Genomic DNA, 27,364 nt, shown 5'->3' on the forward strand with positions numbered 1-27,364 from the left:
TGTAATTTTAAGATGCAATTATTAATAGTCATTCATAGAACAGCCTTGTATTGAAGTGTTTGCAGTTGCCAAAAAATCTGCCATCTGCAAATAGTGATCGTTTTGTTATTCTATGTTAAGATAGCACATCGCTTATTGGCAATATCAGGTCGGAGAATGATTTTCCATAATAAAAGAAGGGGTATTTAAGTTCAAAAAGAATATATACGAGCTAATTGTGGTAACAATATGTTTTTTACGAAGTCAAACTTATTTACTTTTTGTAATCATGTTTAAATGCAAACATGACTTTGCGACTAAATCGTAGACAACATTGAAATAAGTAACCTTGTAAAGAAACACTTGCTTGTCCAAAGCGGGATGTAAACGAACTAAATAAAATGCTGCTGCTTCTTATTTAGTTTAAAATCGTGTTAGTCATATCAAATGTGTTTAGAAGTTTAATCGCTTTAATTGTTTGAATAAAAATTGCTTTGATCATTTTCAACATAAGCTTTTAAAATACAAATGCAGGTCATTGTGTATGTAAAACACTATAAGCAGTTGTGAAATAAAAAAATGAAAAAGTTGAATACCCTTCCTGACCTCATAAGATCATTCGCTGTTTTAGGCAGTGATCGTTTTCATGGTGTGCTGTGTTTTGTGGACTGTTGTTCGTCTCTCGGACTTTAATTTAATTTTGTTCATTGTTTTAATTAAGTTTATTTGATTCATGGTTTGAGATGTTGATTGTCCCTTTGGTATTATTTTACTTTAAAGACATAAACTTGCAGTAATGAAAATCGGCAATAAACGAACAAGACAAGCAACAGTATACAGAACACTACAAAATATTTGGGGTGAACTCAGGAGCTCCCAAAGGGTAAGCAGATCATGTTCCACATGTGACACCCGTCTTGTGGCGATGTAATTCCTAACTCGGTGCCAAGCCTTATTCGGTAGGTGACAATCAAGGCAGAGATGATGGTATTTTGGATACGTCGATTTGAACTTATCAGTCATCATCTGGCGAAACAGATATTTCATAATTGTCAACCAACTCGTAGTGACGTCCATAAAATGTTCAAAGGGATAATTTCAATTTTGCATTTGAACTCTGGTTTAAAACCATATTCGAACCACAATTTTTCTTCAAATGTCCTGTACCAAGTCAGGCATATGTCTGTTGGTATCCATTAATCTGTTTCTTTGTATGTTGGCGTTTGGTTTTGAAGCAGTTCAGTGTTTCTGTTATATCGTTGTGTTCCTCTTATAGTTGATGCATATTCCTTGGTTTTGGTTTGTGACCCGGATTTGTTTCAGTTACTAGTAAATCGATTGATGACTATTGAATAGCTGTATACTATAGTTGCCTTTATTTAATATCTTTATTGTGAGCAGTTACGCACTATCACGAAAATCGTGAAAGTAAATGCAAGCTCTGAAATATTGTATCAACTTGGAGATATATACTTCACAAGAAGATTCCCCGAAATCGCGTTACAATCGGGCAAGTGTTTAAATAAAAAGGTTTATTTAGTTTCGCAGGCAGTACGTCGACTGAGCATGCAAAGACAAATTAAGGAAATACAAAACCCTACATTTATACATCATATCATAAATATTTCGGACTTGTTATTGTTTCAGAGGATTTTCAATGAAATCGGTCTCCTCCTTTAGTAGTATATATATATGCAGGCGTTGCTATAATATTGCTACATAGAAATGAAAACTTTATAATTTGGTAGTAAGGAGTGTTTTTATGGGTTGATTTATGCTCTTCTCTTTTGTCGTAAAACTTGTTTTCAACTAACCCTCATCGTCGATTTCAAGATACGTGATAGAGTTAACTATATCTGTTGCATGAGTCTTTTATTTTCAATTTCAATGGAAAATACGATCCCAACATTGTCACAAATTTGGCACTATTCAGTGAGATGACATCATCTATATAGTTGAAAGTGAAGTTTCAAGATAATGGTAGCCTCTTTTCAGTCGTCATCAGAAACTCTTGCATGAAGTCATCCTCGTATGAAAAATGAACTAGTCATTCAAGCTATTCAGGAAGTCTAGTTGTATAGAATCGTTGCGTAATAATGGATTTTTTTTCTTCAAAATTATTCTTATTTGATGAAATAATGCATTTAAACAATGAACAACGCAATTTAAGCAATCAAGAAGTCATGTTTTATAATGTTTTTACTAGTTTTTTAATTCTTTGAAATTTCAATTTTTATCAATTTATTTTTTATTTATGTTTGTCTAAATCTTAAATATCTTTTTTATGGTTCACATTAAATAAATAAAAGGCCTTTTCATTACATCAATATTTATAATAAAGCTATAAATCAAACAATTAGAAAAGTCGAAAGATATTTATTTCAGTCTGGTAGTTAAAATGCAGATTGTAATCTCTTAGTTTCGCCCCCTTTATTTCAAGCAATAGTATGATTTGCGCACATATTATTTTACTTTAAATTTTTCAGATTCTTAAGAATTTGTTGAATAAATCTTATATTGACAACATACAATGTTTAAATAGGAAGAAATGCTTAAAAGCTGTTTTTTTCGCAGATGGCGGTATTTTGGGCAACTGTATGAGTTGTTATGATTTGCTGTTTGATTAGAAGTAAGCATAATTTTAGGAAATCTATGATGTCAAAAACTTCTTTGATAGTCATTACAGGGTTTTACTTAGTTCTAAGTGATTAACAGTTGCATCAGATAGACAAATTTGGGTTTTCACACATTTTGTTAACTTTTACTCGAATTTCAGGAAACATGTGCTGTCTAGCAACAAAACGCTTTGAATATTTAAAAATGCATATGATTAATGACTGTTAATCTCTCTGCTAAAAGTTTAAATTGTTTGCATATATGAATTTAGTGTATAAAAGTCATATTATGCAATCAAGCTGAAATCTTAGAAAATACTAGAACACACCCGTGATATCACGGGTCCGTGACTGAATTAAAGTATATAACTATGCGCAAGCCTTATTTTAGTATTAGTATTGTCATCTGATAAAGTCATGCCGATTATAAGATACACAGTTTTTCTCTGCTTTCAAGTCTTTCTATTTGAACCCGTCGAACTGAAACAATAATATTAATTATTTGGAAAACAAAAGGTCATGGAATGGAGTATTTTTTAATCAACAGCATTGTCCTATATAAGTTATAAATAAAGTTGAATTCTTTGCTTCGCTGTTTTACGTCATGCCCACTAACAAATTGAAAACTGTACCTATACGCCTTATTTTTAGTCCAGATTTTTAGTATTCGTATTGTTATCTTAGAAAGTCTTACTGATTAAAATACTACAATAGGTAACAATTTGACAATTTAGTAGTGTCAACCCTGTGGTTATGACCCGTGTATATAGCATATTAATCCTGAATACAACGTTTGGTGGTGCGCCTGTCAGATGCGGAACGTACAGATAAGGTAATAGGTAACAGGTGAATATACTATTGGTATCGGTAGCGGACTCGACCCGGAACTTCTTAAATATTGGCAATATTAATTACGTGGAAAACAAAAGGGCCTGGAGTGGTGTAATTTTTAATCTACACCTTTGTACTATGATCTTGATTTGACGGAAATTGCACAGTACGATTTTTTTACGACCGGGCAAAACAGATAGTACAGATATGTAGCTTTCAAATGATATATAATTTAGCCGTGTGTTAGGTAGGTGCATTAAAAATTTAATTTTATGGTTAATGTCACTCGCCTACAATGTCTTCGTCTGTTGAAACCTTTAAGTTTTTTTCTCTGTTCCGTTTTGTTTTTATAAAGGGACGTAACACCACTACTAACCGTGTATGAAATAAGCCCCGCCTCCCTTCTAACCTAATATAAAATATACACGATCTCCACGAGGACCATTTTAACCAATCATATTCCTAGAAATGATTAGGGGGTAAGATAACGTGTTAAATGAACGATTAACCAACAAATGGCCTACATTGACTACCGACTGCATGTAGACTAAACATGATTTAAACTATATGTAAATATTGATTTTTATCTATTAGAACGTAATTGAGTTTAATTATGTCACTGTAACGTATACCTACAACACACCGAGTTAAACTCCATGGTTCGCGAGTTTATAACTATATATAACGCCATATTCTGTGTGCATGTGCCTGTCCCAAGTCAGAAGCTTGCAATTCAGTGGTTGTCGTTTGTGTATGTGTTACATATCTGTTTTTGTTTATTTTTTGTACATAAATAAGGCCGTTAGTTTTCTTGTTTGAATTGTTTTAGATTGTCATTTCGGGGCCTTTTGTAGCTGGCTAAGTGGTATTGGCTTTGCTCATTGTTGAAGGCCGTAAGGTGACCTTTAGTTGTTCATTTCTGTGTCATTTGGTCTCTTGTGGAGAGTTGTCTAATTGGCAATCATTTATATATGACGTTTGATGTTTAGTGATCTATTAAAAATATAAAACAACACGTTTAATAATTTATTGCGTCCGAAGCGCTTTTCTGGATTTACCTTCATCAGGAACGCTCAAAGCCAAACATTTGAAATCCGAAGATGTATAAGTACCGAAAATCGTTGAAGAGCTATATGTTAAAAATACCTAAATAAATAGCCAAATTCATATAAAGCCAACTTTGCCTGAGGGAGTTGAAACCTTAGTTTCATAATAATTTCAAAATTTATAAACGGACAATTTTAGTAAATAAAATTGAGAAAGGAAATGGTGAATATGTCAAAGCGACAACCACCCGACCATAGAGCAAACAACAGTTTGTTTAATCATGTCAGTACCGAAGCACTGACTACTGAGCTGATGATACCCTCGGGGACTGATAGTCCACCAGCAGAGGTATCGACCCAGTGATGTAAAAATATAAAACAACACGTTTAATAATTTATTGCGTCCGAAGCGCTTTTCTGGATTTACCTTCATCAGGAACGCTCAAAGCCAAACATTTGAAATCCGAAGATGTATAAGTACCGAAAATCGTTGAAGAGCTATATGTTAAAAATACCTAAATAAATAGCCAAATTCATCTAAAGCCAACTTTGCCTGAGGGAGTTGAAACCTTAGTTTCATAATAATTTCAAAATTTATAAACGGACAATTTTAGTAAAGTTTGTTTAATCATGTCAGTACCGAAGCACTGACTACTGAGCTGATGATACCCTCGGGGACTGATAGTCCACCAGCAGAGGTATTAAACTATTCTCTGAAAAAACATAATCACTTTTCACACGTCACAATATTACTTGTTAATAAATTCTATATGTTTTGTTCATCGTTGTTTTTTATATTTTTATTGCAGCAGCATCATGTAAAGTATTGGTGTTAAAGTACGGAAGAAGACATAGATTTTGTATTTGAAAAACATATAAAAAATTGCTGTTTTTTTTTTAATCAAAGGGATAAAATAACTAAATAGGTATGCAAATTTCCACGGTGAAACTTCTGGAAAATACAACGGTTTATTAAGGGTAAAAGTGGCCCGCATTATTTGAGGAAAAAAATCAGTTCCTAAAAGTAAAAATGATTTCCCGAATTAATGGTTAAGAACTGAGTACTCATGTAGGAAATTGGGGTTTCATTTATAGCTTACCCTTTATTGTACTAAAACAACACATTTAGTATGTTCCAGTTTAAGATTTTGCATCGAACTCTCGCTACAAATGCATTATTGCAGAAATATGAGTAAACAAACTATTTATGGAGATTCTGTAATGAAACTTGAGAAACTTTAAATCATCTTTTCTGGGAATGTACCCGAGTCAAAAGTTAATGGGTAGAACTTACAGCTTTTTTTCAACTTAAATGTATTTTTTTTTTAATTGTACTTTCCGATTTGATTTTCCACTGAGTTCAGTATTTTTGTGATTTTACATTTAACTTTATATCAAACGCAAAATATATTGTTCTTGGGTCAGAGTCATGGATTATTTCCCTAAACTAATTCACTGTTCTGGTAAAGTATTACATTTATACAGGTCGCTTCAACACTCCATTCTCCTAATCTTGAATGTGCGACAGCTTACAATTGCTTCCAAATAGTAGACAAACATATCTCCCTTCTTTTACAGATCCCCTGTAGCAAAAGAAAAGTTTAAGAGTAAATGGAAAATGATTAAAAATGAAGTTTATATTTAAGGGGAGATTAATCTTTTTTTGTACTCATTTAAGGCTTTATTATTAGTCATGTAGAATTGATAAGATGTTCATGACAGTGATTTGTGTGCATATTAAAATTATATCTATGGTGTGTATTGATAATGTTATGTATATATAGTTATACTTGATTATGATTTATTGTATTTAAATTGTCCCCCCTCTTGACTTTGTTTGGTATTTACTCGTAGTTCTATCCAACATGTCCTGTCTGACCCTTATCTGTTAATTATCTCTGGTGGCCTCTCCTGTTACCTCTCATGTTCGACATCATAGCATTGAGTGTGATGCATGTGGCAAGATGAGAAGGCCAACACCTTCATTAACGATTTTGACGAATTCATGTTATTTATTCCAGAGTGATAACAAACGTGTATGATCTAGTAAAAAAAATACCATATATATGCATAAAATTAGCGTAACATTTTAGCTTTAGACTGTAATTAAAAAATGAAATATCAATACTTATAATATAAATTATGTATTTATGTACCTCATTGCTTAGCATTTTTTCGATATAAAATAAAAATTAACATAAAAGATAATGTCTGCTTTTTGTTATCTTTAAAGTGTTTTGTTTTTATGAGTGTATGTTTTATTCTGATATGGACTGCTTTTTCGCATTGCCAAAGGTTTTTTTTTACTGTTTCTTTGGGTCATCTCGTGTATAAAAAGTTCATTGTACCAAGGATTTGAATAGTAACAATACTTATTTCATTCGTTTAAAAAGGCAGTGAATTTTATTTCTCCTGAGTGTTTTCATCATATGCAGAACAGAGGGCGTAAGGTTTTTCCACTTCAAAATTATTTCGCGGTACTTTATAAGCACAACACTGTCAATCTGAATAGTCGAAATTTTCTTCCATCTTTAATTTGGCAATAGATCAAGAAACTCCAACACTACTTGAAAAATCTATCATCATAGGACATTGTCAGAGCTGTTAAACATCAAGGTGGCATTAATCCTAAAGTTCTTCAGGAGTTCAGTTGTTGTTAAGGTTAAAGCTTAAGAACACAACAAATTAATTAAGATTGATGTTGTAGTGAGGGTTGTTGGGATACTGTTCGGCAGTATGAGGCGAACCTGGTTGCAAAAAGTAAAATCACAAAAATACTGAACTCCGAGGAAAATTCAAAGCGGAATGTCCTTATAATCTAATTGCAAAATCAAAAGCTCAAACACGTCAAACTGACTTGGTACAGGCATTTCCTTATGTAGAAAATGGTGGATTAAACCTCGTTTTATAGCAAGCTAAATCTGTCACTTGTATGAAAGTTACGTCAAATTCCATTATGTTGACAACAAAATGTAAAAAAAACCAAACATTATAGGTAACAATGTACTTGGAAAAAACTTACGACTGTTAAATATATATTGCATTCTTAGATAGAATTTCTGAGAGATAAACGCAGTAAATGGTTTACTGATAACAAAAACGATGTTCGGGACAGTCAAACTCATAGATTGGAAATAAACTGATAACGTCATGGGAAACAATAAACATACAAACAGACAAATAACAGTATAGAAGACACAACATAGAAAACTAGACTAATGGCTCGATTGGTACGATGCTGAACAAAATCAACAAGCAAAAAACAATACACAAGGTACCCGATCCTAGGGCACTTGCAGTCACTGAAAGCTATTTCAGAGCCAATTACAATTTAAAAATTAATCATATTTTTCCGAATTATGTCTTCTTTATATTCTTATATCATTTACGGTACTTCTAATTTTATTTCACGAACAAGCAATTTTAACAAACGTCATGATCAGTTCTTTTTCATGAAGCCCTCTGGAATATATTGCTACCCTTATTTGTAAAATAATTCAATAGTTTAGGCATATCAGTATGTTGGATATTAGACACTTATATAAACCCATACATACAAAAGCTCATAAATAATATTTGTTGAAACAAAATCAAGTATACATACAAATGTACATCAGTGTAACATGTTGAAGTTGTCGTATCAGCTTGATATACATGTGTAATTACGCACATCTACGAAGACGACATTCATCAGTTCTGGAGATGAATCTAATAATTATTTCGTACGTTTGTGTTGTGACAATGATGTTTGGATTGACGATAGGTATGTATACTTAAAACAAGAAGACGTTTGGTTAAAAAAAGAAAATCGGAATAGAATAATGCCGGATAAGGACTTACCAAAAAAACGAGACAAAGACAATCTCTACTATTTGTGATCTTATATACAGCTATCAACTTTAACATTGAAGAAAGAGAAGAAAAAAAATCTCGAAGTAAGAGCACAAACTTGGTATACTGAAAAAGCGATATTCATTCCAACAATAAGCTAGATAATTTAAATATAATAGTTATCATCGAAACAAATATAAGTTAACAAATGTAAAACTGTAAAGAGTCTTCAAAACGTTGACATATACTAATTTCTCAATAACAACAACACAGGCATGAAAAGGAAATGTAGAAAATGGGGGATTGGACATGGTTTTAAAGCGCGAAACCTCTCATTTGTACGACAGTCGCATCAACTTTATGTGTTTGAGCTTTGATATTTAACAGATTTCCGTTTTGAGTTTTCCTTTGAGTTTCGTATTTGTTTGCTCTTTTTAGTCGAATGTTTTGATGCGGACGCACGATTTTATCCCTGTAGTTGGGTTGGTAAGACATTTAAAGTCAGCGTAGACACTACTACTGTTGGGAGTTGGTCCTTTGATTTCACAGGGAAGGGAAGCATGCTGGAGATGTTAGACCAAGTCCTTCAGTTAGAATGTGTGACAATCGACGGACAGTTTATTATTTTACGGTACACTATAATTTACATAATAATTTAAGTTCATCTGTCAAGCTTTTTAATTTTTCTTTTTAATCCTCTTTGGCACACAGATTTACATCACATACCTAGTCCGTTTTAAAAGTGATAGCTGCTTTCCATGAAAGTTTTTGATATGTTATCAACATATATCACCTTCCAGCAAAAATAGCCTGGCCTCAAGATTATTTCCTTTCATCGCCGGTTTTGGTGAAATAGGTTAGAATTTTGAAAATTGTACTACAAGTCTTATTTAAGATCCTATATTGCGTGGTTTTTGAGTTAATAAATACCTTGAAAAACTAGTTAGGCAGAAGGCATTATTCTTGTAAAGGAAGGATTTGCGAAGGTTTTTGGTTTTTATTAGTTCATCTGGTCCCTTTGGTCCAGGTGAGCTTTTCTCATCACTTGGCGTCCGTCGTCCGTCGTCCGTCGTCGTCATTAATTTTTACAAAAATCTTCTCCTCTGAAACTGCTGGCCAAATGTAACAAAACTTGGCCACAATCATCATTGGGGTATCTAGTTTAAAAAATGACCCCGCCAATCAACAAAAATGGCCGCCATGGCTAAAAATAGAACATATGGTAAAATGTAGATTTTGGGTAATAACTCTGAAACCAAAGCATTAAGAGCAAATCTGACATGTGTAAACTTGTTTATCAGTTGAAGATCTATCTGCCTTGAAATTGTTAGACGAATCAGACAACCCGTTGTTGGGTTGCTGCCCCTGAATTGGTAATTTTAAGGAAATTTTGCTGTTTTTGGTTTTTATCTTGAATATTATTATAGATTTAGATAAACTATAAACAGCAATAATGTTCAGAAAAGTAAGATCTACAAATAAGTCAGCATGACCAAAATGGTCAATTGACACCGGAAGGAGTGATTGCCCTTTATTTATTTAAGAAAGATAAGAAGTGAGCAATATTCTTTAACTCTACTTTCCGCTATATAGATGATGTTCTTTCACTAAATAATTCAAAATTTGGTGATTATGTCGAACGCATCTATCCCATTGAACTAGAGATAAAGGATACAACAGATACAGTAAAGTCGGTATCATATCTTGACTTACATCTAGAAATTGACAATGAGGGTCGATTGAAAACAAAACTGTACGACAAAAGAGATGATTTCAGCTTTCCAATTGTGAACTTTTCATTTCTAAGTAGCATCATTCCAGCAGTTTGTCTGTTTGTCCTTTTTATTTTTAGCCATGGCGTTGTCAGTTTATTTTCGATAATGAGTTTGACTGTCCCTCTCGTATCTTTCGTCCCTCTTTTATAGTCATTTTTTACCAATTTTTCGTAAATTTTTGTAATCTTTCACAAAAATCTTCTCCTCTGAAACTACTGAGACAAATTTAAATTAACTTAGCCACAATCATTATTAGGGTATCTAGTTTTAAAATGTGTGCGGTGATCCAGCCAACCAATCGAGATGGCCGCCATGGCTAAAAATAGAACATTGGAGTAAAATGTAGATTTTCGCTTACAACTCTGAAACCAAAGCATTTAGAGCAAATATGACAAGGGGTTTAATTGTTTATCAAGTCAATATCTATCTGCCCTGAAATTTTCAGATGTATTGGCCACCAGTTGTTGGGTTGCTGCCCATAATTGGTAATTTTTAAAGAAATTTTTCCGTTTTTGGTTATTATCTTGAATACTATTATAGGTAGAGATAAACTTAAACAGCAATAATGTTCAACAAAGTAAGATCTACAAAGAAGTCGACATGCCCAAAATGGTCAGTTCACCCTTTAAGGAATTATTGCCCTTTATAGTATTTTTTTTTATAGTTTTCATTTATTTGATAATTTTACAAAATATTTTCCTCTGTAACGCAAGAGCCAAGTTTATTATAGATAGGGCAAATTGTAAGTAGCCAGAATGTTCAGTAAAGTAAAATCTACAAACACATCACCATCACTAAAACACAATTTTGTCATGAATCCATCTGTGTCCTTTGTTTAATATGCACATACATCAAGGTGAGCGATACAGGCTCTTAAGAGCCTTTAGTTTGACATAAGATAAGATCGACTTAAACTGAAAACAGATATCCATTTCATGCGTTTCATATTGTTATGCGACGATTCTTGTGATTTGTGAATACATTTTGTTTAAACAGTGATAAAACAAACTATGCTTTTCAATAACATACAAAAACAAGAAACTTTGTTTGAAATCTAAAGTTTTATTAAAAAAAACATAATTTTCAATTTTTCAATTCATAATCGTCTTAAAACTGAAATAATTTTTATGTTTTCAAAAAATTTAGCATTAAAAACATCATTTAAAAAACACAATGCAACCACCCCTTTTTAGAAATTGCTTGGTGTTGGGCATTTTTGTTATTTTACTTTTTACACACACATAACAAATAAATGGTCGGTGCATCAAGGGTAGCAAACGCTGTTCAACCATTTGTAACTATTTACTATTACCACAAGTGCTACCACTAAATTATAGTAATGTCTATTTACAGAAAGATAGGGACAGATATGATGAGTTGTATGTCTATATACAACATTACGGAAGATGCCTTTAGGTTTTACTACAGACACCGATATGGTAAGATAACATGTGATAAAAAGCATGCTTTATATCGTTATCATAGGAGTATTTGAAAATAAGGAAAGGTAAGGTATAGTTTGGTTTAACCATACCATTACCCTTTGATGTCCTCGAAATGACGGTTTGAATTAAACAATAAAACTTATTTACGAAAGAAAATAATCTGTAGATTGTACATATATTCTGTTTTTAATATATTATTTTTTTTATTAACTGCTTTGATTTGGGAGTGACATTTTAGGAGGTACCGACACATCACGGATAGTCGTCATTACGATGGTATACATGGTGTAGCCAAGGTCTCCATGTGGATTTTAGTAAAACAGATAATGAACTGTGGTTCTCTTTAACTTTTTATTGTAAGGTCTGACCGAGTGCTTTGTCGATCTGATAGGTCGAGGTCTATGGATTTGTTTCGTGTTTTTTATGTTGTGCGTCAACACCATCGTTACTTCGTACCAGGTTTGGAGAGGGTATACAATATGTATATTGCCTGCCATGTTCTGTATGTGCTAATCCGTTTTACTTTTAAAAGTGGTTGTAATTGGCTATTGTCTGCGATGTTTGCTATCCGTTTATTTTTGGGGTTATGGCTATGGCTTTGTCTTCTTTCATCTTTTGGTCCTGTGGATAGTAGTCATATTAACAATCTCATTACATCTTTTGGTCCTGTAGATAGTAGTTACATTAACAATCTCATTACATCTTTTGGTCCTGTAGATAGTAGTTACATTAACAATCTCATTACATCTTTTGGTCCTGTGGATAGTAGTTACATTAACAATCTCATTACATCGTTTGGTCCTGTGGATAGTAGTTACATTAACAATCTCATTACATCTTTTGGTCCTGTGGATAGTAGTCACATTAACAATCTCATTACATCTTTTGGTCCTGTGGATAGTAGTTACATTAACAATCTAATTACATCTTTTGGTCCTGTAGATAGTAGTTACATTAACAATCTCATTACATCTTTTGGTCCTGTAGATAGTAGTTACATTAACAATCTCATTACATCTTTTGGTCCTGTGGATAGTAGTCACATTAACAATCTCATTACATCTTTTGGTCCTGTGGATAGTAGTCACATTAACAATCTCATTACATCTTTTGGTCCTGTAGATAGTAGTTACATTAACAATCTCATTACATCTTTTGGTCCTGTGAATAGTAGTCACATTAACAATCTCATTATATCTTTTGGTCCTGTAGATAGTAGTTATATTAACAATCTCATTACATCTTTTGGTCCTGTAGATAGTAGTCACATTAACAATCTCATTACATCTTTTGGTCCTGTGGATAGTAGTCACATTAACAATCTCATTACATCTTCACATTTTGATTGTTTGTGTATTTCTAAAAAAAAAAACCATCGCCTACTTTTTGACTGGTTGTTCAAAATACGGACGACTTCTGCTTATATTTATAAAAACATATTACTAAGTTTACAAAAAATCATGTAATTGTTTACATCAAAAATAATAAAAATATTCAGAGACGGATTTAGGGGGGGATTGGTTGCTTATATAGGGAATCACTGAAGCGTGACTGGAGCGGGCCCCCTCTTAGGTCAGTCAGTGGCCCCCACTTATGAAAATTCCTGGATCCGCCACAGTACGTTATTCGACATTTGTTGGTAAACTTCTCAGTTCATATCGAATCTTTGTTGAACACGCACCACATGTCAAGGATGCCTTACGTTTCCAGTTTTGAAAGCTTAACAGTAAAGTCAAAAAAATATCAAACTCCGAGGAAAATTCAAAACCGAAAGTCCTTAATCAAACGACAAAATCAAAAGCTCAAACACATAAAACAAACGGATAACAACTGTTATATTCCTGAATTGGTACAGTAATTTTCTTATGTAGAAAATGGTTTATTCAATCTGGTTTTATAGCTAGATAAACTTCTCACTTGTATGATAGTCGCATAAATTTCCATTATATAGACAACAATGTGTGAACAAAATAGACAGACAGAATAGGTAAAAATGTCAAAAATGGGTGCAGTAGTCAAAATTCTGTGATAATCTTATTCGCATTTTTTTTTTCAAGTGTTAAGGATACTTTCCTTTCTATTTTTACAGTGGACGATCCAAAAAGTGTTTGTGACGTGTGTCATGATTTCAAACCATTCATAGCCAGAGGTAACAAATTCTTACTTATATCATTTATCTTCTGGTCTATAAAAGAACGATAACTCCAAGATCAATTCGACACTTAATCATAAAATATGTAATAACTTATCTTATCTTTTACTTTATAATGCGGAACGAAAGACGAGAAATACCAATGGGTGTAGGGATTTAAAACCTACAAATTGATTGATTGATGATTTTCTTATTGGTGTTTAACGCCACTTTCAACACTATTTTGCTATTTCGTGGTGGTCATTTTCTTATTGGTAGACTATTAAAGCCATAGTGCATGGAGATAATTAGTCCGGCGTTTTCGATGAGGAAACGGACAATCCTAGCCAAATTAGATTAGATCCCGTGAGGGATTCCAATTAACAAACTCAGTGTTGGCAGACTTGTGAAACATTTGCTCGACTACTTTTCACTGACTGCTTACTTTTGGACCATTCAGCCCATGAAAAATCTTAAATTATTAGAATATTTGATAAGCAGCTCAATATTGATTAATTGTATCGTGTGTCGAGTCCCAAAGACATGTTTCTACTTCTAATACTTTGAAATACGAGAGGTACCACAGTATGATTAACACGACAATTCCCGCATTCTTGTTTCTTTGTCATTTCTATGTATGTACATGTATTGTTAGGTTTCAATCTGAATCATTTGAATTAATTTATTGCAGTTGGTGGTAAAGTGGACGGTGAGTTATCATAATTACTCATTTATCATAAAATCATTTTTTTACTGAGAAAACTTATGAATAACAAGGTTATATCAAACTATGGTTACTTTAAAATGGAAAGTTTATACAGACTGGAAATAAACAAACGTTCAAATATATCAACCAACGGAGCAACTGGGGATAAAACTGTCATAATCCTGACTTTGTATTATATGCTTTTTCTGAAAGTGAAAACACTTATATTTAACCTAGCTAGCTAAACCTCTCGTTGTATGACTGTTCCACGCATACATATGGACAATAAAAACTCCAAATGCAGATTTAGCAGAATAATAAATATAACAGATATGTGTATATACGAGATAACAGGTTGAAAGAGCATGGTTTTGTTTCTCATTTCCTATATTTATAAATATATTAATTTTGATTAATGTATTTTAATACCAATCCCTCATTCTCAGTCTCAATAATAAGTCTACAGCAGGCTAGATGATTTTTAATACAATCTCTACTTTAAAGTATTCCGGTCAAGTCAATAGGATTTGAAGAAAAGACACGGAATAATCAGCAAAAAGTTTTAAGAAATAGAGAATATTGTAATGGTAAAATAAAACGACAGTAGTCAACCGATGTTCAATCTCAAATCGGTTAAGAATACACCTATGAAATAAACTCATCATAGATACCAGGACTAAATTTTGTATATACGTCAGACGCGCGTTTCGTCTACAAAAGACTCATCAGTGACGCTCGAATCAAAAAAAGTTTTTAAAAAAAGCCAAATAAAGTGCAAAGTTGAAGAGCATTGAGATCCAAAGTTCCTAAAAGTGTTGCCAAATACAGCTAAGGTAATCTATGCCTGAGGTAAAAACCCCTTATTATTTCAAAAAATTCTAAATTTTGTAAACAGTTAATTTATAAATATAACAATATGAATGATAATTCATGTCAGTACAAAAAGTGCTGACTACTGGGCTTGTGACAGCGACAACATAAAAGAGAGGCAAAAGATACAAGAGGAAAATTCAAACTCATAAGTAGAAAAAAAAAATAATACTTTCAAACTTCTTCAAACAAAATCATATTGTTTTTTTTTTAATTTATTTACCTGTGTTCGTTGTTTATCTAAGCTATGTTGTCCCATATAAGAGTGATATTATTGGTATATCTGTTTTAATATTGTTTTATGTCCCCAATCTTCGTAGATATATATCGACTGCATATTGGATATGTATTTCAAACTCATTTTGTATTCAAGATGTTGCAGCTGCTACTCAGATACTACAAAATGTCACTAATGTATGAACAGAAAGTTGATGAAGAAAGGTTATGTCAAAGAAGATCAAAGAGGGTCTCGTCATTTAAAAAAAAAGTTTATCGGAAAGATTCCAAAAAGTAAACTAACAAAAATACCGAACTCTGAGGAAAATTAAAAACAGAAAGTCACTTATCAAATGGCAAAATCAAAGGCTCAAACACATCAACAAATTGATATCTACTGTCATATTCCCGACGTGGTACACTCTGTAGCATTTTCTTGTGTAGAAACAACACTTTGTTGATAATTATTCCGTATCAACTTCACAAACAATACATGATGATCTTAAAGTATAGATTCTAGGTACTGATGTTGTTTATCATGTTAATAAATTTTATACTGTTCTTTTGTTTGTCTTTGTAAATCATTTTACTAATTTTACTTAATTAAACTTTCAAATGGTTATCAAAGGTACCAAGATTATAATTTAGTACGCCAAAGTTACTGTTTAGTCGTCAATTTTTGGTAATATCCGTTTGGCATGGCTTTGTACTTGTACATCTCGCCAATGTATTGATTTTCTGTTCTATTTTGAATTCTTGTCTTTCATTTTTGCTTTGATTACATGCCATTTTCATTTTCTTTGTTGACATTTGTGTTTTTTTATAGTGATTAAGATTATAACACAAGTCAGGAATATGACAGTTGTTATCCATTCAATTGATATGTTTGAGCCTTTGATTTTGCCGTTTGATAAGGGACTTTCTGTTTTGAATTTTCCTCGGAAATTAGTATTTTTTTTTTAATTTTACTTTTGACTGCTCAACCCCCTTTTTTTGAAATTTTTACCCGTTATGTCGGTTTGTTTTGTTCACACATTGGCATTTTATTACGACTGTCATACACGTGAGAGGTTAGACTATTTATAAAACAGGGTCTAATCCACCATCTTCTACATACATGAGAAAATAACTGTCACAAGTAAGGAATATGACAGTTGTTTTCGATTCATTTGAAGTGTTTGGACTTTTCATTGGTTTTAAATGCTCCTTGCTGTTTCTATGTGATACTTGAACATTAGTTTGCTCTTTATGAATGTGGTGGTGTATACATTACACTAGGGTCTCATCCTGTGACAATTTACTAGGAATTTGTGAGATAAGTGTTTATTTTCCCCTCATTTTCTTTCGTAAAACAATTTTCTGTATTTTAGGGCAAATTGCAGTTTCATTTCCAAACTGCATTTATCCAAGGAACTGTTCTGACCTGAAGCCTAGATCAGCAATATGTGATGACAGGAAGGAAAAGAAGATAGAGGAAGGAACATGTGACAGGACACCTCCACCAATGCCAATGATGCCTGGTATGAACATGGGAGAAGCTAACAGTAAGAGAGGACTGATCAGGATCTCCCAATCAAAAATGGCACACAACAAAGCCATATCCAGACTTATGAATGGTAGGACCATGTCAATGGCGATGGAAGGATGAAAGGGCATGTGAAACAGAAAGTTTATACAATAAAAAGATCTTCAAATGTGACATTTTTATTTAAATATAGGCAACAATAGTATACCGCTGTTCAAGAGTCGTAAATCGATTAAGAGAAAACAAATCTGGTTACAAACTTAAACTCAGGGAAACAACAACTATAAAAGGATAACAACGAAGCAAAAAACCGAACGACAATGCCACTATAAGATAACAACTTTCATTTTCCTGACTTGGTACTTAAAAGAGTTTACACTGCAATATAATATAAACGTATCAGGGTCATCAACTAAGACAAACCTTTACCAGAATACAAACCTAATCTTTCATAATCTATGTTATTACTTTGGAATTTAAAATAAACCTTAGCCTGTAATTCACTGTGTCATGGTAGCTGATTTTTTTCGGATGTCAGTGAGTTACTGTTTTCTTGTTTACATTTTGTCATGTAATTGCTTTAAATAGCAGCCCATCATAGTATGGGTTTTGCTCATTGTTGAACGCTGTAAGGTGAACCTAGTTCAATGGTATGGGTTTTGCTTATTGTTGAACGCTGTAAGGTGACCCTAGTTCAATGGTATGGGTTTTGCTCATTGTTGAACGCTGTAAGGTGACCCTAGTTCAATGGTATGGGTTTTGCTCATTGTTGAACGCTGTAAGGTGACCCTAGTTCAATGGTATGGGTTTTGCTCATTGTTGAACGCTGTAAGGTGACCCTAGTTCAATGGTATGGGTTTTGCTCATTGTTGAACGCTGTAAGGTGACCCTAGTTCAATGGTATGGGTTTTGCTCATTGTTGAACGCTGTAAGGTGACCCTAGTTCATTTTTTACATCTACCACATTTGGTCTCTGATTTTATATGTAACCAGTGAACCCCTCACAGAAATTTTGTTTTGTAGTTATGGATTTTATCTTACACTTATGTGTTTGTTCTATTTATGGAAATTAAAGAAAGTCCAAAGGTCTGAAATCATGTCTATACTTTGCCGTCATTATATAATGTGTTCTGTTGAAGACTAAATAAATCCAAACCATTTCACATTGTAATCTTTTTATTTACATACAATACAGACAAAACAAAATATACATTAATAAAACAATTAACATAATTCTATGCAATGAAGAATCTGTAGCACTTAAAAAACAAAATGAAAAAGTTGCTCAATCATACTACATAGACAAACATCACATGACCCCAGTTCTTCTCAAGACAAATGTCACATGATTCCTTCTGCAGTCACAGACAAACATCACATTCTACTTCAGAGAAACAAGTTTCAAAAAATATTTCAATCAGCAGCCACTGAGACTCTTTTGCTAATGTGTTTGCATACATCCTTTGAATGCTAGTCTAATAATATGAACACCAATAGTTGTTACCATGGACACAGTGATATCAAACTTGTCATGTGATACTTGTCTGACCAATAATTGAGCAGATACCTCTATGCATGATGGGACTAGACTTGAATTGTGGGAGATTATAGGCATTCCATCTATCACTAGGCAACCGTCAGAAATAGTTTATGTATGTTCACAGGAAGTTGATGACATTTGTACTTTCTAATTAATGATTAAATTTACATCCAAATTTATTAACACAAACTATAGCAAGATGAATACTCACTATACACTGTTGCCAAGTAAAATTTGCAATGCCTAGATTGTGAAAACTGAAAATTAAAAAAAATAGCCAATCACTATAAAAATACAAAATTTGATGAAAAAAAGAGGGAAGACATTTTTGGTGCTAGGAGGGCTGTGTAACACTGATTAAGTAGACAACAGATCTAATGATCACAGTTTTACAGCATGATATAATGTGAAATGTTCAGTTTGTTCAGTGATATATATACACTGATGTAGTTGGAGATATATTTGAAAATTGGCCAAATAGTATATTCTAAAGCTTAAATGCATTATTAAAATTTTAGACTTTCAAATATTCAAATTGATTCATAATTGAAAAATATAGTTTTTGTTGTTGTTTTTTTTAATATAGGTCTGGCAACTTTGACCAACACAATGTTAAACCCTTGGGTGTTTTTTCTGTCTAGTTTTGTAAGACAATCAATTTTGTTTTTTTTTCTCAGAAATTACTTTCATAAAAAAATTCTTATGATTCAATTTGAAGGTATGATGTAATTAGTGACTCATTTGATTTGAAATGATTTTAGAGTGAGAAAAAAATGTCTACTGGTTTAAGATATTACTTATTTGGGAAAGTCTATGCTAATGTAGCATTAACTTATACACTGATTAAAAATACAATGCAGTACTTGAACAACCATAGTCATTTTTGTGTACCAAGGTGATTTACACTCATGAATTGTGTATCAAATTGATTTCAAACAGAAGAATATTATGTAATGTTTGTGTACAAAAGTGATTTACACTCATGAATTGTGTACTAAATTGATTTAAACACAAGAATGGTATGTAATGTTTGTGTACCAAAGTGATTTAGACATATGAATGTTATGTAATTTTTGTGTATTTTGAGATAAAAACTAGCACAAATATAAAATGTATTTACAAAACCGTGATTACATAACAGCACCAAAATTCTATAATATAAGCTATTTAAAAACAATGTCAAAATAATATGATGGCAATGGAACTTTATATAAAAATATAGATTATTCTTAACTACTATAACAAAACGTCATTTCTGTCCAAGCAAAACTTTTAATGGAAATATCACATATATAGAAATATGTGTGTAGAAATATAAACTATTTGTTAATCAAGTAGACAGTAGTTTACCAATGGTCAAATCCCCTGTATCTATTATGAAGAGAAAAATTACTAATTTCAGTCTTAAAATCAAGGAAACTGTTCAAAATTTACACTAGGTATGCCCCTGGTAGCATTTGCATGATGTAAGAAAACAGAACTCAACAAATATCATATATATTAAATAAACGTATAAACAGCTTTTGTAATATGGTGAAAGTTTCTCTCTCCTTGTTCTTATTATTATCGAAATTTAAAAATGTTTTTTGCTTGGACAGAAATGAATTTGAAGATTTTGTTTCACAACCTACTTATGACTGAGTTATCTCTCCTGATTTAATTTTCATAGTCAAGCAAATCTCTTGCTCAAAATATTACCATGGAAACCGCTTTGACAAGCAACTGTTTTGTTTGGTATGTTACCATGGATATCCCCAAGACTTTCTCATATACTAACAACTCTTTTGCTTGTTATTATAGATCTAATTAAGACCTTATATTTATCAAGCAATTTTATCTACTAAAAAACATGATGAATATTTCTTTCAAATAATAGATTGAAAATATCCTCCTTAAAAATAATTCATTTCTTTAAATAAGCATCAATATTTTTCAAATAAGAATAATTTGTTTATTTTGACAGACATGAAAAAAATTATTTCACAAAAATCTTAGTCAATTTAAAGAAACCTTTATGTAAGTAAAATTGCAAATGTTCTGAATGTCAATTTTTGTATCTAGCTAAAACTTCAAATATTCAGTTTGAGTTGCAACTTTAGCAGCAATTGAGACCTCAACTTTGTTTTGAAAAATCCGCCTTAGTTTGAATTCCTAACCTTCATATCATGTGGTACCAATTTACTAATTAAACATTAATTAGAAAATGTAAACAACTATCACTATTAAAAAAGTGAATGAATCTCTATTGCACAATCAATTTAACAATAATAAATACATCTTTAATTACAACAACATATACACAATCAATGGGGGATAACTCTAACAATATCTGAAGAATGGGAAATTTCTGATGTAAGGGAGAAAACTCTCCCATGCTAATGATTTTGATGAGAACAGCCAGCATTAATGTGCTAGCACCGGTCAGTATTGCAATTACATTATTTGTCAAAATAAAATTAGTGCTATCTTTTATTAATTAAAAGCAAATCAGTTGCAAAAATACTATATAAATATGGCACTGCTCTTGTATGAACATAGTTCTTAGTAGAAAGCATGAAATGAGAAATGACAAAATTAAAGCTATTAGTTAATGTCTTTTTACAATAAATATGGATTTAATAACAGTAACTAATGATTGAAATATGCTAATCATGATTGCTACTAATTGATTACTTATAAATCATACAAAAAATGAGGTACATTGACTTGGAAATACAAATAATTTCGTTGCCTTGGTTAAAACAAACTGTCATTTCCAACCATCCATTAATTGTGAATCATGAAATATCTTTGCCAATGTTATATCTTACATCAAACTTATCAGTTTAAATCATATTTCCTCCACAAAATATTCCATGATCATCATGGTTGGCAATATTATATTCTGGCAAAATGACAGGGATATGAAGTAATGCATATTTTTTTCGGCAGGATTTTAGCAGAGTTATTTTGTAAAAGATGAAATTTAAATCAAAAAGTGAAATTATGAGGGGGAAACTTCCTTAAAAAGTTTGAAATTTTTAACATATATTAACCAAAACATGTAAAAATTACCAAAAAATGAAGAAGCAAAAACAGTGCTTTTAATTATCTACTGCAAGACAGGTATTTTAATTATCGACTGCAAGACAGGTATTTTTATTTTGAGAGCTTTTTTACATTGAGGATTACCTACATTTTAACTCAACAGTTTCATAAAATACTTTTCCATACAACATTATCCCTCAACATGTTTTACAACTGAGTAAGATCTATCACTTTTCCATTGTGTATACATGTCCACGTTGTGTATACATGTCCACAACAAGAAATTCAAGAAAATACTGTTCTTATGAAAAAAAACTCATATTGTCTTACAATTTTATAATAATTTTATACAACATCATACATTTTGTAATTTATTTCTTCATACTGGACAGCACAAGCTCTCCTTATGTTTATGCTTCTCCTTAAAGGAAGGAACACCACCATCTAAACATATTTTGTTGCACTCTAATGAGAGTACTGCTATATTTTCCTCCTATTAGGATGGAGCACCACATGCTTCATCATCACAGATACAATATGGATTTTTCAGGAAAACTAGAAGCTGTGCTAAGCAATGAGAACAAATGTCTTCACAAGATCTCACTAGCACTTTATAACTATGATTAAAGCTAGCCTGGCAGTCAGTATTGGTAGCCATATTGGCTAAATGTCTTCTCTCAAGAAGTCTTAGGGGAAATCACAGCATGTTTAATTTTACTACTTGTTGACTAGTATTTAATTGTTTCCGAATATAACTCGGTTCTCTTAGTCAACATATAGGAACTTTTAACTGATTCATTTTCTCGTCTTTAGGATTATAACCCATGTTTTTGCGCTGAAGAAACATATGAACTTCTCTAAACGTCGGTCGTGCACTTTCACTACGGTTCCAACATTCACACATTAAGTCATAGATTTCTTTGGGACAATTTGGTGGATGAGGCAGGTAGACCTCTTGTTTATCATTTCTATAGTAATGCCCTGCATTTTCAATCACCATTTCATCAGTAAGGGCGTCGTATGGCTGATCCTTGGCAAACGTCAGAACTTCCCATAGAGTGACTGCAAACGACCATACATCACTCTTGGTGGTAAACTTACCCTGAAAAATATCAAAGTATAATTCAATGTAAATAAATTAGTAGTCAAAAATTGATTGAGAGAAAACAAATCCGGGTTACAAACTAAAACTGAAGAAAAAACACATCACCTATAAGAGGAAAACAACGAAACAACAGAAACAAAAAAAAAACCCCAAATATATGGCCTAGTTCATGAATGAAGAGAGTTATAATTAATATTTTCTTTTTCACAAGATGATAATCATTATAGTTCAGTACAGTTATGTGGCTTTTATTATATCCAACAAAACAAAAAATGTGTACCTTAATGATTTAAAAAGAAAGAAGTTTTACAATAATGTTTGTAAATATAAAAGACTATATGCAAGGTAAATTAAATAGTAATTGGTATGCAATTCCATTACTGTAAAAACAAGGAATAACGCTACAGACAGCACAGATTATAAGTAGCATGACAATTTTTTGTTTACCTAAATTTTTAAACATTCTCAGACAATTACAACTATGAAATGAATGTAACTGCAGAGCTGACTATAAAGCCCTGATCTCATTCAGTACTTACCAGTAGAATACTTTCCCAAGCCATCCATCGAATGGGTAACACAGCTCGTCCTTCTATCCTATAATAATCAGCACTATACAGGCTTCTACTCATTCCAAAATCAGATATTTTTATGGTATAGTTTGTGCCCACTAAACAATTACGTGTAGCCAAGTCTCTATGTACCATATTTAATGATTCTAAATATTTCATTCCGGATGCAATCTGTGACGCCATGTATATCAAACAGCCGTAACTCAATGTCTTTGCGTTAGTTGCCAGGGCAACAGGACTTTCCGGTACATGATCCAGAAGGAACTGATTAAGATCTCCATATTTCATGTATTCCACAATCATACAAAGGGGTTCCTCCCGAGTACAAACTCCCAAAACACGGACAATATTTGGATCCTTTAACTGAGACATTATCTTTATTTCTTTATGAAAATCACCTCTGAAACAGAAAAACAAAAGGTTACAAAAGCTGTGAAGTAGTTTAGAAAGTTTTGTATGTAAATCATATTCTAAATCCATTAAAATAGTGGCTTTAATTTCTTGCTTATTCCATTTTAAAACTTATTTCAATATCTTCACCAATATTTCAAAATTATTCTTCTGTCAGAATATTAATATGTTTATTTCAAACAGTTGTTTATTAAATGAAACTGTTCATTAGGAAAGTAGGTGTATCACTGCTACTGTAATTTTGGCTTCTGGAGGCTATAGTGACCTCTAAATGTCTTGTAGTGGTACATTTGTGTTGTTAGGTTGGGGTCTCTGGAGGCTATAGTGACCTCTAAATGTCTTGTAGTGGTACATTTGTGTTGTTAGGTTGGGGTCTCTGGAGGCTATAGTGACCTCTAAATGTCTTGTAGTGGTACATTTGTGTTGTTAGGTTGGGGTCTCTGGAGGCTATAATGACCTCTAAATGTCTTGTAGTGGTACATTTGTGTTGTTAGGTTGGGGTCTCTGGAGGCTATAGTGACCTCTAAATGTCTTGTAGTGGTACATTTGTGTTGTTAGGTTGGGGTCTCTGGAGGCTATAGTGACCTCTAAATGTCTTGTAGTGGTACATTTGTGTTGTTAGGTTGGGGTCTCTGGAGGCTATAATGACCTCTAAATGTCTTGTAGTGGTACATTTGTGTTGTTAGGTTGGGGTCTCTGGAGGCTATAATGACCTCTAAATGTCTTGTAGTGGTGCATTTGTGTTGTTAGGTTGGGGTCTCTGGAGGCTATAGTGACCTCTAAATGTCTTGTAGTGGTACATTTGTGTTGTTAGGTTGGGGTCTCTGGAGGCTATAATGACCTCTAAATGTCTTGTAGTGGTACATTTGTGTTGTTAGGTTGGGGTCTCTGGAGGCTATAGTGACCTCTAAATGTCTTGTAGTGGTACATTTGTGTTGTTAGGTTGGGGTCTCTGGAGGCTATAGTGACCTCTAAATGTCTTGTAGTGGTACATTTGTGTTGTTAGGTTGGGGTCTCTGGAGGCTATAGTGACCTCTAAATGTCTAGTAGTGGTACATTTGTGTTGTTAGGTTGGGGTCTCTGGAGGTTATAATGACCTCTAAATGTCTTGTAGTGGTACATTTGTGTTGTTAGGTTGGGGTCACTTCAATGTTTTTTCCACCATCATTTTACTTAATTACCTTTCGTTATCCACCCACTATTCCCAACCACACGATAACCACTTCAGGTATTGGTTCACCTTGTTCAAATTCAAGTTTAAGTGATATTTGTCTAAATGTCTTGTGGTCTGGTTGATGTTTTCTCCAGGAATCATTAAACTTAATAGTTTTTTGTTATTTGTGGGTAGCTATCTCCAATTACATATCTTTTAGTATTATCACTGAAGCACTTACCTGGCCCTATCATCTGCATTTCTCCGTAACATTTTCACAGCCACTAGTACAGGTCTATTACTATTTCTGTTTATGAAGTAGTCATCATTAATGAACTCACTAACATTTAAAGCCTCACATAAATGTACCTGAAAAAAGAATATAAAATAGTAAAATACTAACAAAGAAAGAAAACATTAAAGGCCTGATTGGTTGAACAAATCAGCTATACATCTCCACATTGCATCATTAAATGTCATATGAATATAAGAGAATAAAAACAAAATTTGCCACGAGTAATGTCTTCAACTGAACATTCACAACTAAATAATCAGATATGAAGTTAAACCAATGTTTCAAAAGTTATCTGCTGAAAAATGTAGCTGTATAACTAATGCTTTTGAAATGACTCTTTCTTCCAGTAACCAAAAACATATTTAGATTTAGTTTTTTATTTGTTATTTCTTGTACATCTTTGTCGTACTTTTTTTTTTATCTGCTATAAAAAACTATAAACAAGTTTACAATGTCAACTTATAAATTCATGGTTTATATTTAATTTTATGAGAATTCTTAAAAGTTTACCTCTCCAAATTGTCCTTCTCCCAAAACTTCAATAAACTGTAGATTGTCTCTGGGAAACTGAGTGACTGAGTGCTCCAATGTTAGGAGGATTTCTGCATTAGGAACAGCATAAACATTATTACCACTGACACCTTGTAAGTTGGGAATGTTGGGAACCTGAACGTTGATCACATCAGCGGCAGCATACAGGGCATCGTAAGTCGGTGGCTTGTCAAGGGAGTTAATCAGTATTGGTTGTCCTTGCGCTGGGTTTGGTGTTCCTCTCAATGGTGGCTGTGGTGGCTGAGGAGGCAGTGCCACCACCAATGCTGACTTGGTAACATCAGGAATAGCATAATCTCTTGAAACTGTTATTAAAAAACATCCAATTACTATTATGAAATACTAAAAAAATAAGCTATAACTGACATGATTTTTTTATTTAATTTTGATTGGTCAGTCCTTGTATGCACTTAATAACTTTTTTTTAAACTTTAGTGTTTCAATTTTGTGCAGCATAAATGGGTTTTTTTTCTGATTGATTGTAAATTGATCAATCATTATTTTTCTATAGAATTGTAACATCACATTCTTCATATCTAAAGATCATAGTTAATTGGGATACTAAAAATGTAACATACTTTTTTTCAAACTTTCCTTTAAGGTTAATGTTTTTTTTTGGTGAAGCTCTTTTTTAATAGAAATTTTAATAATGTAAACAAATTTGACCATCATATTCCATTTATTGTGACTTTCCACTAGTGACCTCTAATGTCATGTGATTTGACTTACATGTTTTATTACCATTACACATGTGTGCATCACATTCCACATCGTCAGTTGCCACACTGTTATAAACGTTACCATTTAAAACCTTCCCATTCCTAGTGCCGTGTATATCGTTCATGTTGATTGGTATGTTTCGATCTACAGCTGGTTTTAGACTGTGTCTATTGTTATTCTGTTTGCTTCGTCTTTGCCGCCAGAAAATAAAACAGACTATGGCGACTAAGAGAGCAATCAGTGCTGCTAAGGTTCCAACTATTATAGCTATAATATTATCATCTGGAGCTGCTTCTTTTGAGGGGGGAATATCCTCCATTGTTTGTTCTAAAAAATAAAATCAGTACTGTAAACAATTTTGCTTATTTTTATGATGCATTCTATCCTTTCTTTTATAGTAATTCATTGCAACTTTGTACACAATCTAAAAGTGAAGTCATGCAAAATTCCCATTCAGCTTTAAAGTTAAATGCAAAGATAGGAAATTTCAACCAACATGTATTTTTGTATTTGTGAACATATACATGATATATATGTATTGTAAATATGTTATTTGTATATTATGATCATACATGTGAATTTATAAATTGTGAAAGTGTGTAGTTTGTATATTGTCAGATTTTTCAAACAAGTGTAATTTATAAATTGTGAACATATTTCATTTTTATATTGTGAAAGTGTATTATTTGTATATTGTGAACATTTGTAATTCATAAATAAGAACATATGTAATTTTTATAATGCTGGAGGGGCAGTATTTGAAATAGATTAATTCAAACTAGTATTCGTCATAAACAAATTAAAATTGACTGGTTCAGTTCTCAAATAGATTAAATGAGTAGTTTTTTGTCAATGCTGTCTATAAAATTTGAATCCTGGTTTTCCTTTTTTTCATAAATTCCAATAGGGAACATGTATTAGATTATTGTAAACCCTTATTCAAGACGTTTTGGGTCATTTGCCTTCTTTAGTTTCTTTATATTTCTTCTTAACTACATGGTAGACATGGCAAGACAACA

General features: G+C 32.4%; 2 protein-coding genes across 3 annotated transcripts in view; one reads left to right on the forward strand and one right to left on the reverse strand.

The window, feature by feature from the left end:
- The first annotated feature begins 12,017 nt into the window (after window positions 1-12,017).
- Window positions 12,018-17,376, forward strand: LOC143062018 (uncharacterized). The gene is made up of 4 exons (XM_076233871.1): window positions 12,018-12,024; window positions 13,612-13,671; window positions 14,345-14,362; window positions 16,816-17,376. The coding sequence occupies exons 1-4, from the start codon at window positions 12,018-12,020 to the stop codon at window positions 17,091-17,093; spliced, it is 363 nt and encodes a 120-aa protein (XP_076089986.1). The 3' UTR covers window positions 17,094-17,376.
- A 752-nt stretch (window positions 17,377-18,128) lies between these two features.
- LOC143063436 (discoidin domain-containing receptor 2-like) overlaps window positions 18,129-27,364 on the reverse strand; it is an 82,721-nt gene continuing 73,485 nt past the window's right edge. For both annotated transcript variants that reach the window (XM_076235589.1, XM_076235590.1), the window contains 5 exons: window positions 26,355-26,672; window positions 25,584-25,930; window positions 25,020-25,147; window positions 23,182-23,614; window positions 18,129-22,639 (listed from right to left, as the gene is read on the reverse strand). In XM_076235589.1, the coding sequence (XP_076091704.1) occupies window positions 22,307-22,639; window positions 23,182-23,614; window positions 25,020-25,147; window positions 25,584-25,930; window positions 26,355-26,672 (1,559 nt within the window). In that variant the 3' untranslated portion in view covers window positions 18,129-22,306. The remainder of the gene's footprint in view (window positions 22,640-23,181; window positions 23,615-25,019; window positions 25,148-25,583; window positions 25,931-26,354; window positions 26,673-27,364) is intronic.

Source organism: Mytilus galloprovincialis, chromosome 2 (genome assembly GCF_965363235.1).
Source record: "Mytilus galloprovincialis chromosome 2, xbMytGall1.hap1.1, whole genome shotgun sequence".
Classification (NCBI taxonomy): Eukaryota; Metazoa; Mollusca; class Bivalvia; order Mytilida; family Mytilidae; genus Mytilus; species Mytilus galloprovincialis.